The sequence below is a fragment of the Notechis scutatus genome, chromosome 3, assembly GCF_049901735.1.
Source record: "Notechis scutatus isolate UNSWTSFEM ecotype Mainland chromosome 3, rNotScu1.2, whole genome shotgun sequence".
Classification (NCBI taxonomy): domain Eukaryota; kingdom Metazoa; phylum Chordata; class Lepidosauria; order Squamata; family Elapidae; genus Notechis; species Notechis scutatus.
In genome coordinates, this window is record NC_142011.1 from 70624841 (window position 1) to 70639212 (window position 14372).

Here is a 14372-nt window from a genome sequence, read left to right on the forward strand (position 1 = left end):
TTGGTGCTACCAATGGACCAGTCTAGGGGTATCATAGAACTTGACTGGTTGTTCCTTTCTTTCTTGCCTTCTGCATTTGGGCAGATAAAGCTCATTATCTGGCCCTTTGTGGATCGATCCATCATCTCTATCTTTTCCTTTTGACTGGTCCTCGTTCTATTCCTGTGCTTTCCCAGACATTTCCGAATACAGATTTCTGTGTTCTCTCCATTAACATTAACACAGGCCTATTCTCTCCTCCCCCTGCCCATTGTTACCTTGATGCTGCAATAAATTAGTAATGGGAATAAGTGTCAACCTTCTGGAAAGGATCCGACCAAAAAAATCAACTCCGCAATACAACTAGAACTGTACTTGATTGATTATATCCATCATGTCATAGACAGATGTACTACATTAGCACTTTATTGAGATAAGCTACCAGATAACACATAATCAGAGTTGGAAGGAACCTTGTAGGTCATCTAGGGAGACCCTACACTATTTCTGACAAATGGCAGTCCAATCTCTTCTTGAAGGTCTCAAGTGATGAAGCCCATAACTTCCAAGGGCAAGCTATTCCATTGGTTGATTGTTCTCACTGTCAGAAAGTTTCTCCTTATTTCCAGGTTAAATCTCTCCTTGTTCAGTTTCCATCCATTATTCCTTGTCTGGTCTACAGGCGCTTTAGAAAATGCCCTGGTTGTACTTTTTCTCCTTACTCTGTTATAACCAGTGAATCAAGGAGAACGCTGTCTGAGGTTTTTCCAGATACTATCTTGATTCTCAAGACTTCAGGAAAGTTTCAGTCCCTCTTTGTTTATATAACAGTTCCAGCCTATTTCTCTTAAGATCAATTCCCCGATTCTCTATACAGTTAGTCCTTGACTTAGAACCATTCGTTTAATGACTGTTTGAAATTATAGCAGCACTGAAAAAGTGAGTGATGACTGTTTTTCACACTTACAAATGTTGCAAAATCCCCATAGTCACATGATCAAAATAGAGGGGCTTGGCAACTGGCATATATTTACAAATTTTCTAGCCAGCTATTGACAAACAAAGCCAATGGGGGAAGCCAGATTCAATTAACGATTATATGATTCACTTAGTATCTGCAACTTAACAGCTGTGGCAAAAAAAGGTTGTAAAATGGGGCAAAACTCACAGCAACCGCCTTGCAACAGAAATTTTGGGCTCAGTTGAAGTCGTACATTGAGGACTAGCTATACTAGATGATTTTTGTTCTTTGTCCGTACAGAGTAAGTATTAATTTTGCAGTATTAAAGATTGAGATTCATGGAAACAAAGAAATTCCATTCTCAGCCTTCTGTCCTTCTGAGGTTGGTAAAATGAGGACCCAGATTGTTGGGAGCAATATACTGACTCCATAAAACCAGTCAGAGAGAGCTGTAAAATGGTATATAAGTCTAAGTGCTATTGCTATTCACTAAAATTGTGTACCTGTATTCCAACATGTCTACACTGCAGACTTTTAAAAAGAGGTGTATGGAGGAGGGAGCCTTTGCAGTACAATAGACACAAAAGGAGAAAGAAGGAAGAGTATGGTTCAATCACCCTATGCAAATTATGGTCACCTGAAAATTTAAGGATAGAACAAAGGTAGTTTGCAAAAATGGGAATCATGTGGTAGCCAGAATACTTTCTTGGATTTCGTTTTCTTTATGATCCATCAATGAGTCTACTGAAAGAAGAACAGGAAGAAAGTGGAAGGATGAAATAATCATACAGGCAGAAACTTGGTGCTGGGGCGGAGGGAGCATGCAAGATGCTGTACTAAATAGTGCTGGGGGGTACGTTAGATTGGAATAAAATGTGATAGACCAACCACTTGGAAATGCTTGAGATTGCTCGGAATAGAAATAGTATCTTTGAAGCAGAGCTTCAAAACATAGGCAGGGCATATATTTGTGATGGGCTGAGAGTTAATGGAGGATGATATCTGTTCCTTTATTTGAGAAGCGATGGGTGGCCCATAGTTCTGATGGGACTGGGCCAAATTATAAATCAGAGGTGTTTTTTTTACTTTAGGCTTAATCCCCGTTGTTGCACAGTTGCTCCATTCACTTGCATGACCAAAATACAAATCAGTACAGTATTATTATTATTATTATCTGTTCACAGCCATGTGAAGTCAGAGCTGCCACTTCTTTAACTAATGTTGGTCTCCATATAGATCAAGTTCTTCCCAGGAATTTAGGATGCCATAATGCATCGGTGTAGTACATGGGTGAATCCAAGTATTGTGGCCTTTTGCAATTGACAGGTAGATTTTTTTTTCTTCTCCTAAGTACTGGCCAAGACTTTTTCGTATGGCACCCAATATGCCAATAACAAGTGGAATCACCATAGCTGATTTATACCATACTCTTTCAGTTTTGATTTTTAGATCTTGTTAGTTCGTGTTCTTCTTCAATTCTTAGTTTTATATTCTGCTATCCTCTGGTATTACCACATCAATTTATCCACATTTTTTCTTTCAACCACAGTCTGATGTATTATGAGTTAAGATTTTATCAGTCTATACTTGAAAATCCCATAATATTTTCACCTGTTCATTGTCAACTTCTTTTTCAACTTAATGTTCCCACCAATTTTACATAACTGGTATATGATAATTTTTTTTTACAGATGTTCCAATGAATCAGTTTTGGTGACTGTATTCTGTCATTGATTATAATCAGTTTGTGCCATCTTGCATGAGCGAAGTATATAATCTACTGTTTCTTTTACTTCTTTGCACAATCTGCATTTTTAATCATTTAATTTTTCAGTTCTGGCGTTGATTGCATTAGTACTGATAGCTTGCTCTTACACAGACAAAATGGAGCCTTCAATTTCTTTTTTTTACTGTTCCAATTATAAGCCATTGCCAGATTTTATTTTTATCCATTTTCCTCTTGATCTTTTACACAAACTGACGATATAATGCTTTTCTTTACCAGCTTTCCGTTCAGGAATTTAACACACCATTTTGTTATTCACTTTATTTCCTGTACAGGACTAGGTATTTTCTAATGATTTGGGTTCTAAGAGTTTGGGAAGAATGATTATTACTATGCATTGTTAAAAAGGAATAAATAAGTTATTTTAAATTATTTCTTAATTTATGTTTATATGTATGTATATAATTTTATTTATTTATTTTGGAAGTATATCTGATTGGGCATACAAACTGTAGGAGGTGAGATGAAGGAGTTTCGTTAAATGGGATATTTACAATCTGAGGAGTAGGAAAAAGTTAAAATGCACAATCTCCAATGACAGTCAGTGAGAAGGTATGGAATAGGGGTTTGACTCCCCATGACAAAAATTACCTATTTGGGGGGAACCTAGAACTCAGAAAACATAATTTCCTAGAGAGAGATGGATAGAAGCACTACAAAGCTATTTAACAATGTACTTAGAGAAGTAAATGGCTGGGGTTTGCTATAGTAAATGCTTTTCTCTCTTTTTTTTCCCCCTGAAAAGAGCATTATTCACAGTAAATAAAGTGAAACATCTTGCAAGAGCTTGAAAAGAGCATCTTTGGAATTACTAGGTTAAATCTTGAAGCTTTCTGAACTACTAAATATGGTCTCCTCCTGCAGAGAAAACACCTGCTCACAGCTCGATGATATATTTAAGTCTATTTCGCTGCCATGACAATTTAATTGAACCCATTCTATAGAAAGCATCATCATTCTCTAGTTTTAGTTTAAATCATAGAATAGCTTTTTGTTGATCATATGCAAGGATTCAAGATGCATAATAGGCTCTGAAAATAAATCTGTACCTTTTCTTCCTGACTTGATTTCTAAGTTTGACCCTTATCCCAGAGTATTCTTTGAAAATTAAAATATATAAACGCTGCCAAAGGGAGCATGCTGTTGCTTACGTATTAAACATGAGATTTGTAGAAGATGATTAATTAATTAAATTCTCATCTTTTGTAATTTGTTAGTGTAATATACAAAAGCCCACTTTTTTTTCTTGTACATTATCATTGATGTATTGGGAACGGGAGGGGAACATTTGACCTTCAGTTTCTCACTGTTCTAAATCAAATATAATAGAAAAATAATATGGACTATGTCTGCATATACTGGCTACTAAGAAAATATACAGCATCTGTATCTAGTGCTTCATTCATTTTATCTAAACTTTAGCAGCCAACAATTGCTTATAGCTTAGACACTATTACTAAAAAAAGTCACAAATGATGTATATGTCAGCTTTGGAATACCTATTAAAAGCTGCCACACAGCTGCGGAGGTTGGAAGAGGGGCTGTTGTTGTTTGAGTAGTTTTCAGTAGACAAAATAGATATGTAAGACCATCAAGATCATTCTCTATGGTGCAGCAAGAATTGCAGCTGAAGGGTGATTGGTTCACATGATTTATGGTGTGAAAGAAAAGGGGTGGGTGTAGGTTGAGTTTTGTGGGAAGTCTGGGAGGAAACTTTAGTTTCGGAATTCCACAGACGTGCCAAGTTTCTGTTTTAATAAAGCACTTTGAGATAATGGTTGTCTCGGAGTTACTGATTGAAACGGACAAATTCTGGAACCCTCACATTATTCCAAAATCACAGTATAATGCTTCTGATATATGTTATTTTGGTATAATCCATATGAATAATACTTTAATCAGCCTTTTTCCAAACCTGAATCCTTCCAGATATGCTTGGACTTCAATTTCTAGATTTCTAGTAGACAAGTGAATGATACCAGACTGATGTAGGAACCTATGAACTCTTAATGTCTCTCAACCTATTTCAGAGGTTCATAAAACAAAAAACTAACTGTACATCTCAAAGTAATTTCCACTGGAATATATTATCCTTTTTTTTTCAGAGGACGCATCTATTGAATTTAGCCTTTTTTTTGGTGCTGCCTTGTGTTAAACTGGGGGAGGAGGAAGGAATGGCAAGACAGATTATCTTTCTTAGTGTGGTTGTTCCTCCTTCCAGCCAAGGTTGTCATTCCCCAGACATTATCCTAGGTTTATGAACATCATAATCAGATCTGTTAAACACCTTGCCTTCTTTGGCTAATCATATTGGGCCACCAGCACACATTTATCCCTTAGGTTTTCTCTCGTTGACTTCCCCCTTTTTTCCCTTCATATACATTGTCCTTTAAGCAACATTTGAGTACTCACTATTACCAGTAGGTTATTATGATCTTAAATTCAACTACCACTAGACTGCCATTATATAAATCCTCAAATGATTGGCCCAAATGGTCATGTTCTACTGTACAACCATGCAAAAAACAACAACAACAACCCTGTGTTTTAATTCAAATGTTTCAATCAAACATTCCTCTTGTTTTGATACTGTCTGAATTATGTTGGCTTAGCTGTTTAAAGAAATGTATAAATATTGTATATATCTGTAGACTGCTTTTGTGATTAAAAAAAAACAAGTTTGCTTTTAGAGGTAGTCCTTGCCAAACGACCATTCATTTAGTGACTGTTCAAAGTAGCAACGGTGCTAGAAAGTGTGGCCTTTGCTCTTGTCACAGCATTCCCACGCTCATGTGATTGTAATTCAGGCACTTGGGAACTGCTGTGTATTTATGAAAGCCACAGCATCCTATAGTCACATTTAAGATGTTCCCAGCTGGCTTCTGACAAGTAAAGTCTGTGGGGAAGCCAATAAGAAAAAAACACAAATTGTAGTCCTGTGATGCCTCACTTAATGATACCGCTGCTTAACAATAAACTTCCTGGCCCCTAATGGAGTTGTAAGTCAAGGACTACCTGTACTTTTAACTCCACCTCTATCTTTTCTTAACATTGGTTTGAAAGAAGTGGGGGGGGGGGGGGAGGAAATGATTTAGTGAGAAAAAGACTGTCTGGGTTTCATTGGTTGCAGGCTCTTCCAGAGGACCCAGCCCCTTAACAATGGGTGCACAAGACACCCTCCCTGTAGCTGCAGCTTTCACTGAAACTGTGAATGCATACTTCAAAGGAGCCGATCCTAACAAGTGAGTGTTGTGCCCTTTTTTCCCTTCCTCTTCCCATGTAGTTTGCAATTCTGGATTGGATTTATACTACCCATTTCCTCTGGAATAACATTTGTTCACAATATAGCAACAAATCTAGAGAAAATATTTATCTTCATCAGACACATATGTTGGAGGGGGGGGGGGGAATGTGGAATGGCAATGGGACATAATCTTTTTTTTTTTAATGACAGTCTTTAAATGATAGTTTTCAAGATTAATTTATATTGTTCCTAATGCTACCCATTTTGTCAGAGTTCTCAAGATGCCACTTAACGTCCAGGGATTAATATGCCACTTAATTCTTCAAATATCCCTTAATATCCAGGGATGACAAATTAGGATCTAATGAACTTTCTCATGAGTGGAAGGAGATAATGAATTTTCTCTTACTCCCCTACCCCCAATGCTATCAGTCTCTGGGAAATCTTCTGGAGCAAATTTCCAATGCATAGGAGCTGGAAATAGGAGAGCAAGTGCCATATTTCTCCTTCTGTCTTTTGTCCTCAATAGTACACTTAGTGACATTCTACTCTACGCCACTCCAGATTCAGCCCAGAGATAGTTTCCTTAATTTTGGACCACATTTTCAGAATCACTAAAACCAGCACAAATGCATCCTAAAGCTACTTCAGGCCATATGATATAACCTTTCATCTTTAGGACATACATCATTTCTGTTCATGCTAAGTTAGATACTCATGTAACTCAGAGGAACATAATAAATCAAAGAGTGTAGCCTCATACATTTTTCCTAGCCATTGATCTTTCTTTCTAAAAACTGCTTTCTAAAACATTTGGACTACATTTTGTAGTCATTTTTTCAAAGATGAAAATTGTGGATATAACTCAGTTTGTAATTCTGACATGTTTGAAGAACTTGTTTTCTTTTTAACAATAGCACAAATTTCTGAACACCATTTTTCATGTTTCAAATGAGCGTATGATAGATTAATTCTATACAGATGTCTGAAGCGAGAGTAGAATATGCTGAAAATAAGTAATCAAACTGTACATATGTATGTTTTGATTTAAAACTGGCTAGTTGTGCATAACTTGTGTGCTCTTTTTCTCTGCCTGCCGTTCTTTTGATTCTGAAGATGTATAGTAAAAATTACCGGAGAAATGGTGCTGTCATTTCCTGCGGGAATTACTAGACATTTTGCCAATAACCCCGCTCCAGCTGTTCTAACATTTCGTGTGACAAATTACAACAGATTGGAACATGTTTTGCCAAATCCACAACTTCTTTGCTGGTAAATATCATTGTAATAAGTTTTTTTTTTTTACAGGAAATAGCCATTTTTGCAACTTTTGCAAAAGACTTGTTTATGGCTTAAGTTATTGATTTATTAATTGATTTTTAAATTGCATTGAAACCTTTTTTTCCCTGCTATTCTTTGAAAAGGCACCCAAATCAAACTGGCTGTAGTCCAGTGTAATACTTAGGTTAGGTTAAAATTAGTTTTTAAAAAGCATGAACACTATTTCAGTACTCAGAAGAAAACAATCTGTTACCCTAAGAGACTGTGACATGGGTCCATAGGTCGTCTTTACACCACTAGATCACACATTGTGGTTTTTATTTCCCCTAGCCTAAAGAAAAATTCTGCAGCTGGAATTAACTATAATTTTAATACAAAACTGACAAATGTTTTATATTGATGAGAATGGTGTGCGTTCTTCCTGTTTTAAATTAATGCAGTGACAGCACTCATGCTGATGCCAACACAAAGGAGTTCTGGGTAAACATGCCAAATTTGATGACTCACTTGAAGAAAGTGTCTGAACAGAAACCACAAGCAACATACTATAATGTGGATATGCTTAAATACCAGGTATGAGCTCCTTTATGATCTTGCAGAGTCTATAATCATAGGTTAATCATAAACCCTTCAGATGTTCATTACGAAGCATTTCTCTCACACTCTTTTCTTCTCTGTGTCTGATGGCTCATACAGATACTAAATGTTCTTTCTGTCTTACAAGGTATCAACACAGGGTATTCAATCTACTCCACTGAATCTTGCAGTGAACTGGCGGTGTGAACCCACAAGCACAGATCTACGCATTGACTACAAGTATAATATAGAGGCAATGACTACACCAGTAGCTTTAAACAATGTACAATTCCTTGTTCCTATTGATGGTGGAGTGACAAAACTACAAGCTGTGCTTCCACCTGCCATTTGGTATGAACCAGAGGTGTTCCTTGCCTCTTTCTTATTCCATCAATGCACTTTCTTGGTAACTGAAGTTGAGCAAAGCCTTTGGGAAAGCCTGGAATAGTCTTGTCAAGCTATAGCCATGAGGAGCCATATGCGGATTAAAACTTTGGCATAACTTTGTCTGTATAAGTATTTAGCATTTCAAGTATGATGAGAAAGAGGGAATGGCACTCAGAAGAAGCCATCTCTCTTCCTTTGGGGGTTTATTTTTGTGTTTAAGATATTTCTTGCATTCTTATTTGTTTTTGTGTTTTTACAACTGGAAATGGCCCAGAGTCACTAGGAGTTCTGTGGCATGTATATTCGATAAATTATTAATAAGGGTTTCAGACTTTGTGGAAGTGCAGTACCTCGCTGCAATTTATTAAAGCAGCCATGCCTTTTTTTCAGGCTTCTTCACCAATGTGAGGCGGGGAAAGGCCATGACTTCAATGAGTCAACTCCTTAAGGCAATTTTTAAACAGAAGCCTCAAAAAATACACGGTTTGCTTTGATGCAATATTTTTCAAACTGTGGTTTCAGGAACCCTAGGAACCTTCTCAAGGGCCCTCAATATAAAAATTATTTGCCAGCCAATGTTCAAACATAGTACAAATATTTTAAAAATCCATCAAAAAATCTCGAGAAAGGCAGTGAATGTGTCAGTTTTAATATTTAGTTCAGTAAACATCACTGAATATAACATCAAGAAACAAAAGCTCTTTTAAGAGTCTCCGTAATTTGTAAAATTGATCCCTGCTTTAAAGAGTTTACAGCTAGTAGTAACAGTGATGAAATTTCTTTCAATGCTTTCAATGCCTCAGCATGAGGAAAAACACAGCAGACAGATTGCTGAGAAGTAAGAGAGTGATTGACAGAGTGGGAACAGAAAGAATTACCTATCTATTGCTGAAGTCGTATTTCCTGCAATAAAGTTTGGTGCGATTAACCTTGAGTTTGTATCTATTGTTTGCTCTTGTATTATTATGGTTGAAGCTGAAGTGTTCATGGAGTAACTCCAGGACAAGATAGGTGGAAAATAAATTTAACAAATAAATTCATATCTCACATTCAAAACCTTTTGCATAGCCTTACTCTATCCCCTTATTCAGCAAAAAAAATAACTGAAGCTATAACATAAACAAAATTTAGTTAGATGGATTGATACTTAATTTGCTTACTATATATACTAGAATGGAATACAACTTTTCTGGAAGTATTTTCCAGTGTTCTCTATACCAATTTTTGTCATATTTTTAGGAATACTGAACAACAAAGGATATTGTGGAGAATTCCTGATATTTCTCAAAAATCTGAAAATGGAGGTAATCATACAAGTTTATATTGCTAGTGAAACTTTCTTCTCCTTCATCATTCTTTGACCAATCACTCATATCTTTTCAAGGTCCAGTTAGTCTAATAGTTAAAGTATTCAACTAGAAATAGACTAGAATAGAAAGCATAGAAAATATATGATGTATACAAACAATACAAACTATGTTGCTATGTAATTCAAAAATATATTTAGATGTTGAACAATTATCTTTGTAACATCCAGTTAGCAATTTTGTGAATATTAAACCAAAATGGAACACTAATTGAATAAGTATGTTATCTGAGTGCCTAAATAGATATAAAAAATAAACTTTCATTGAATTACACTTATCTTAACAGGAGATATATTTAAAATTTCTGAACCATGAACTGATTCTATGATACCAAACACTTTACCTTGTTCCAAAGTTTTCAAACATAGTTTTATTTATCATAGTAGTAGCATCTTTGTAAAATTTACATGTTGTAATAGTTATACTAATGCAAGACTATTAGATTCATCCAGTGTATCTGGGATAAATTGTGAATTGCAAAAGATACAGTAGGTTAATTGAAGGGTCTCCAAACTTGGCATGCTGACTGTGGAATTCTGGGATTGAAGTCCACAAGTCTTAAAGGTGCTAAATTTGGAGACCCTGGGTTAATTGAATACTCTACCATTTTGCAATTTAGAGTATCTTAAATTCCTCATATAGTGGCTCAAATGGCTTAAAGCATAATTTGCAATAAACTGATTTAAAGCTTGAATACTAGTTACCCATACCTTTAAAAAAAAGTTTACAAAATATTTTCAAACTTCAATTATCTCAGGGCATAAGTTTGTCATGCGAAAAGATTAAGATGCAATCCAAATCTAATGTTACACCAGTATTTTACTAATGGGCCTTCTATAGTCTAGGCACAAGACTGCATTGTTTTCTATATTAATGTATTTTAATGAATCTTCTGTCTGAAGGGGTGGGTTCCTTGCTTGCACGATTCCAGTTATCTGAGGGACCAAGTAAACCTTCACCCCTGGTTGTGCAGTTCACCAGCGAAGGGAGCACTCTGTCCAGCTGTGATATTGAACTTGTTGGATCTGGCTATCGTTTTTCACTTTTAAAAAAGAGATTTGCAGCAGGTAAGGAAAAGCTAAATTCTAATTTTAATATTCCTAAGGTAATATTAATGATCATTAAAGGCCTATCTCAGATTGTTGGGAAAGGTTCAATAGGAAAAATGCCAAATTCTGTCTAAGCATCTGTTTTAGACCAATAACAATAATAATTAATAATGGAACTGTATATCAACAACAAGAAGAATTGGGTTACTAGATGTGATCAGTGTGGTCTCAGTGTCATTTGCACTTAGTCATCAGGGTGTTAGAACAGGGCTGTCAAACTCCCAGTCCATGAGCTGGATGCATCACGCACTGGCCATGCCCACGCTGGTTTAACGAAGGGAGGGAAAGTCCTGGTATGTCACGTGACACCGCCGTGATGACGTGAGTTTGACACCCCTGTGTTAGAAGGTACCTGGTCAAATCTACCAACTTTGGATTTCATAAACAATGACAGCCACATATTTTAGTTCATAATTCAACCAGTCAAACAAGTCAATCAAACACTGAACTGCAGATGTGCAGGCAAAGAATGCAACTTCTCTTTCTTGCTTATTTTCCCATTTGTCTTCTCATGTACTTCTTCTTAGTCTATAAAGCAGATGGAGACAATTAAAGCATGAAGGTATTATCAGATAATTGTTTCAACCAAGTTCAGTAGTTTAATATATTATTTTTTCATAATTTGCTGAATCAGGAAGCAGACCAATGTTCTCCACTGTAGTTCCAGTTGTGTGTGAACTGGAGCTTTGTCAACTTCAGCACATAGAAAGGATACCATCTGGAGAAATATGGACTTAGGTCACATCTTGACCATTTTTATTTAGGACATTTATTAGTGCTAAAAACATGCCTTTTATTACTTCATTAAGTCTCTTTTGCTTGACCACCCTGCCCCGCCCTGCCCTGCAGAGAATATATATGATCTGATTTTCTAGTTTTTGCTTCTTTCTTTTCTAAAGTGTAAGATGTCCAGAAACATCTGGAGTTGTGTAGCCTCCAAACTGTATAAGTAAATGAGTAAATAAATAAATACATCTATACTTTTTCCTCTTGCACCACAAAATGGTACAATGAAGTTCATGTTGTATGATGGGCTCATCAACTATTTAGACCAGGGGTGTCCAACCTTGGCAACTTTAAGACTTGTGGAGTTCAACTCCCAGAATTCCTCAACCAGCTTTGCTGGTTGAGGAATTCTGGGAGTTGAACTCCACAAGTCTTAAAGTTGCCAAGGTTGGACACCCCTGGTTTAGACCTCACTTTGATTCTCATAATTTAACTGATACTATATTTAGTTGGCAACAGTATATTTATAAAAATAAATATAGGCCTTACAAATGTCATTAACTTTCCTTTTTACATGCCTTTAATCATTTTTACAGGAAAGTACCTGGCAGATAACTAACCGAAGTATATGCAAGTATGTTGAAAATCCATATAGCTGAGGACTGCAGTGGTTGGATGGTTTTTATATGCTGTTGAGGGAAAACTAACTGAATCCTGTATTCAGGACATTTCTGTTGAAAGCATCAGCAATTCAACATTTCTCTCTCAGAAAATGCCATGTTGATCAGTCCTACAGTATTTACTTCTAGATGTAATATTGTTCATGTTTTAAATTGTAATTATTGTATTTGTAAATTGTACTCATTCTAGTAAGGCTGTATTTTGGCAGTTAGACACTTGAGTTTTAGCATTTTATCGTCCAAGAAATGGGTGTAATTTAAACTGTGATATATCTATAAATTTAATAGTAGTAATGCTGAATGAGACAAGCTTTCAGAGGCAGATGCATTTTGTCAATGTATACAATTTGAACACAACACTAACAGCTGTGGGAAAAGGAGTGCCTCAAAAAGAATGTCAAATTTAGCTCACCTGCAAATTCATTGATTATGTTTTTCAGTTCACAGCATATGTCATACAAATATAGTCACATAAATAAACAGATATGACTTTAAGTATTTAATTGGTTTAACTTCAGAACATCTCAGAGCAAATGTTGAGGTGATTATGATACAAATGTAGTTTTTCGCTTTAAACATTGTCTGAAGTAAGTTTAAAAGGGGGGCAGGGGAAGAAATTTTTGGATAACAGTTAGAGATAAAGCTTGTACTGAGATAGCTGTTTCTTTTTGTTAGTCTATCATGAGTGAACATGAAGGTAAAGGAAGAGCACAATGGTTTAGAAATATTTCTGCTATGCAAGCTCTATGCAGCCTTCCTCAACCGGTACCTTGCAGAAATGCTGGACATCAGCTGACATGCGAGCACCAGTTTGGGAAGTCTGGCATAGAAAAAGGAAGGAAAGCACAGAAAAGGCAGCAAGGTGCACTTCCCACTATTTTCACTACACCTGGTGCAAGGGGAAGCTGACTAACAAATAACCAGCAATGAAGAGAAATCCTGTGGTGGTGGTTTTATTTTTTTACCTGAGCAAGCCTCTGGTTTCATGGATGTGCTTACAGGACAATTTGCATGCCAAAAACTGGCTCTGACCAACGTTGTGTTCTTCAGCTAGATTTTAACTTAAGTGTAGGGAAACAAGAACTTCAAAGAAGCATGTCTGTCTGTGTGTGTGTGTTTGTGTCTCCTGCACACACATTACACAGATATCATCCATACATATCAACATTTGTAGCCTGGCTGATTTGAAAGCTAAAAAAAAAAAAAAAAGGAAAGAAAGAAGCCATTTGAACAGCAAAGAAAGAACAGGTGACAGAAGAATTGCTGGATTTTTGTTTCTGTTCCTTAAACACCAGGATACTCTACTTCAAACAGGTTTCAAATTGCTAGTCAGTGTTACATGTCATAGGAGGGTTTGAAAAAGCAAAAGATTTGATTATACGTTGCTCACGTACTAGGTGTGTAAATAAATGCTGCACATCTATCTGTTCAAATGGTACCTGAACTGTAGCTGAATGCAGCAGAAATAACGAATATTGTATGAGAAGTCATTGTAAGAGGTGCAGAGTATCTGTTCTGCTATTTTCTGTGCTTATGACTAGTATTTTTATAAACTGTGGTCTTACTAGGTTGGCATCCAACTGTCTCACTTGCATGTGAAAATAGCTGTACTTGACAAGCAGCTATGTCTGCATTAAAACAAGCAGACAAAATTAAAGGCTCTATCTGGACATGAATATATTTGTTTATCATCCAATATAAAAAAATATATATCTTGCAGTGATAGAAATTGAAATCCCACATACATCAAATACCTTGTTTTGTTAGTTCCTTTTAGTATGAGTCTTGTATTTGAAAACTATAGAACTAATTTTATGGAAAATATAATATACAATCCAAAAAATGTGTCCCCCCCTTAAGCTTCATTGGCTTCTCAATCTCAATAATAAATACGATAAAGATTGATTTTTGCTAGAGCTCTGCATGGTTTCAAATAGATAAGTTATCTTTGTGTTTATACTTTGCATTTTTGTAAATCTTACCATGTTTGCTCTTTCCTCTGAAAGTGAAATTGGCCTATTGCTAGCATTTGTTACTCAGTATCACAAAAGCTTGACAAAGGGAAGCACATTTCTGCTTCCTTAATGAATAGAGAATTTTTCTACTCTGGAATTGTTTTGTTTTGTTTTACAATGCATACCAGTTACCAGGTAATTGAGTCTCTATTGGCCATTTCAGGTATCTGTTGCATTTCCTAATTAGTGCCAACAGAAATTTCATATATTCTGATTTGAACTAAACACTTAATTTTATGCAAAGGAAATAATTTACTTGTA

General features: G+C 36.0%; 1 protein-coding gene across 22 annotated transcripts in view; it reads left to right on the top strand.

The window, feature by feature from the left end:
- Positions 1-13772, top strand: part of SGIP1 (SH3GL interacting endocytic adaptor 1) — a 114834-nt gene extending 101062 nt beyond the window's left edge. For all 22 annotated transcript variants that reach the window (XM_087960422.1, XM_087960434.1, XM_087960423.1 and 19 more), the window contains 7 exons: positions 5857-5968; positions 7087-7242; positions 7692-7824; positions 7976-8178; positions 9454-9518; positions 10484-10648; positions 12013-13772. In XM_087960422.1, coding sequence (XP_087816548.1) covers positions 5857-5968; positions 7087-7242; positions 7692-7824; positions 7976-8178; positions 9454-9518; positions 10484-10648; positions 12013-12035 — 857 coding nt within the window. In that variant the 3' untranslated portion in view covers positions 12036-13772. The remainder of the gene's footprint in view (positions 1-5856; positions 5969-7086; positions 7243-7691; positions 7825-7975; positions 8179-9453; positions 9519-10483; positions 10649-12012) is intronic.
- The last annotated feature ends 600 nt before the right edge of the window (positions 13773-14372 follow it).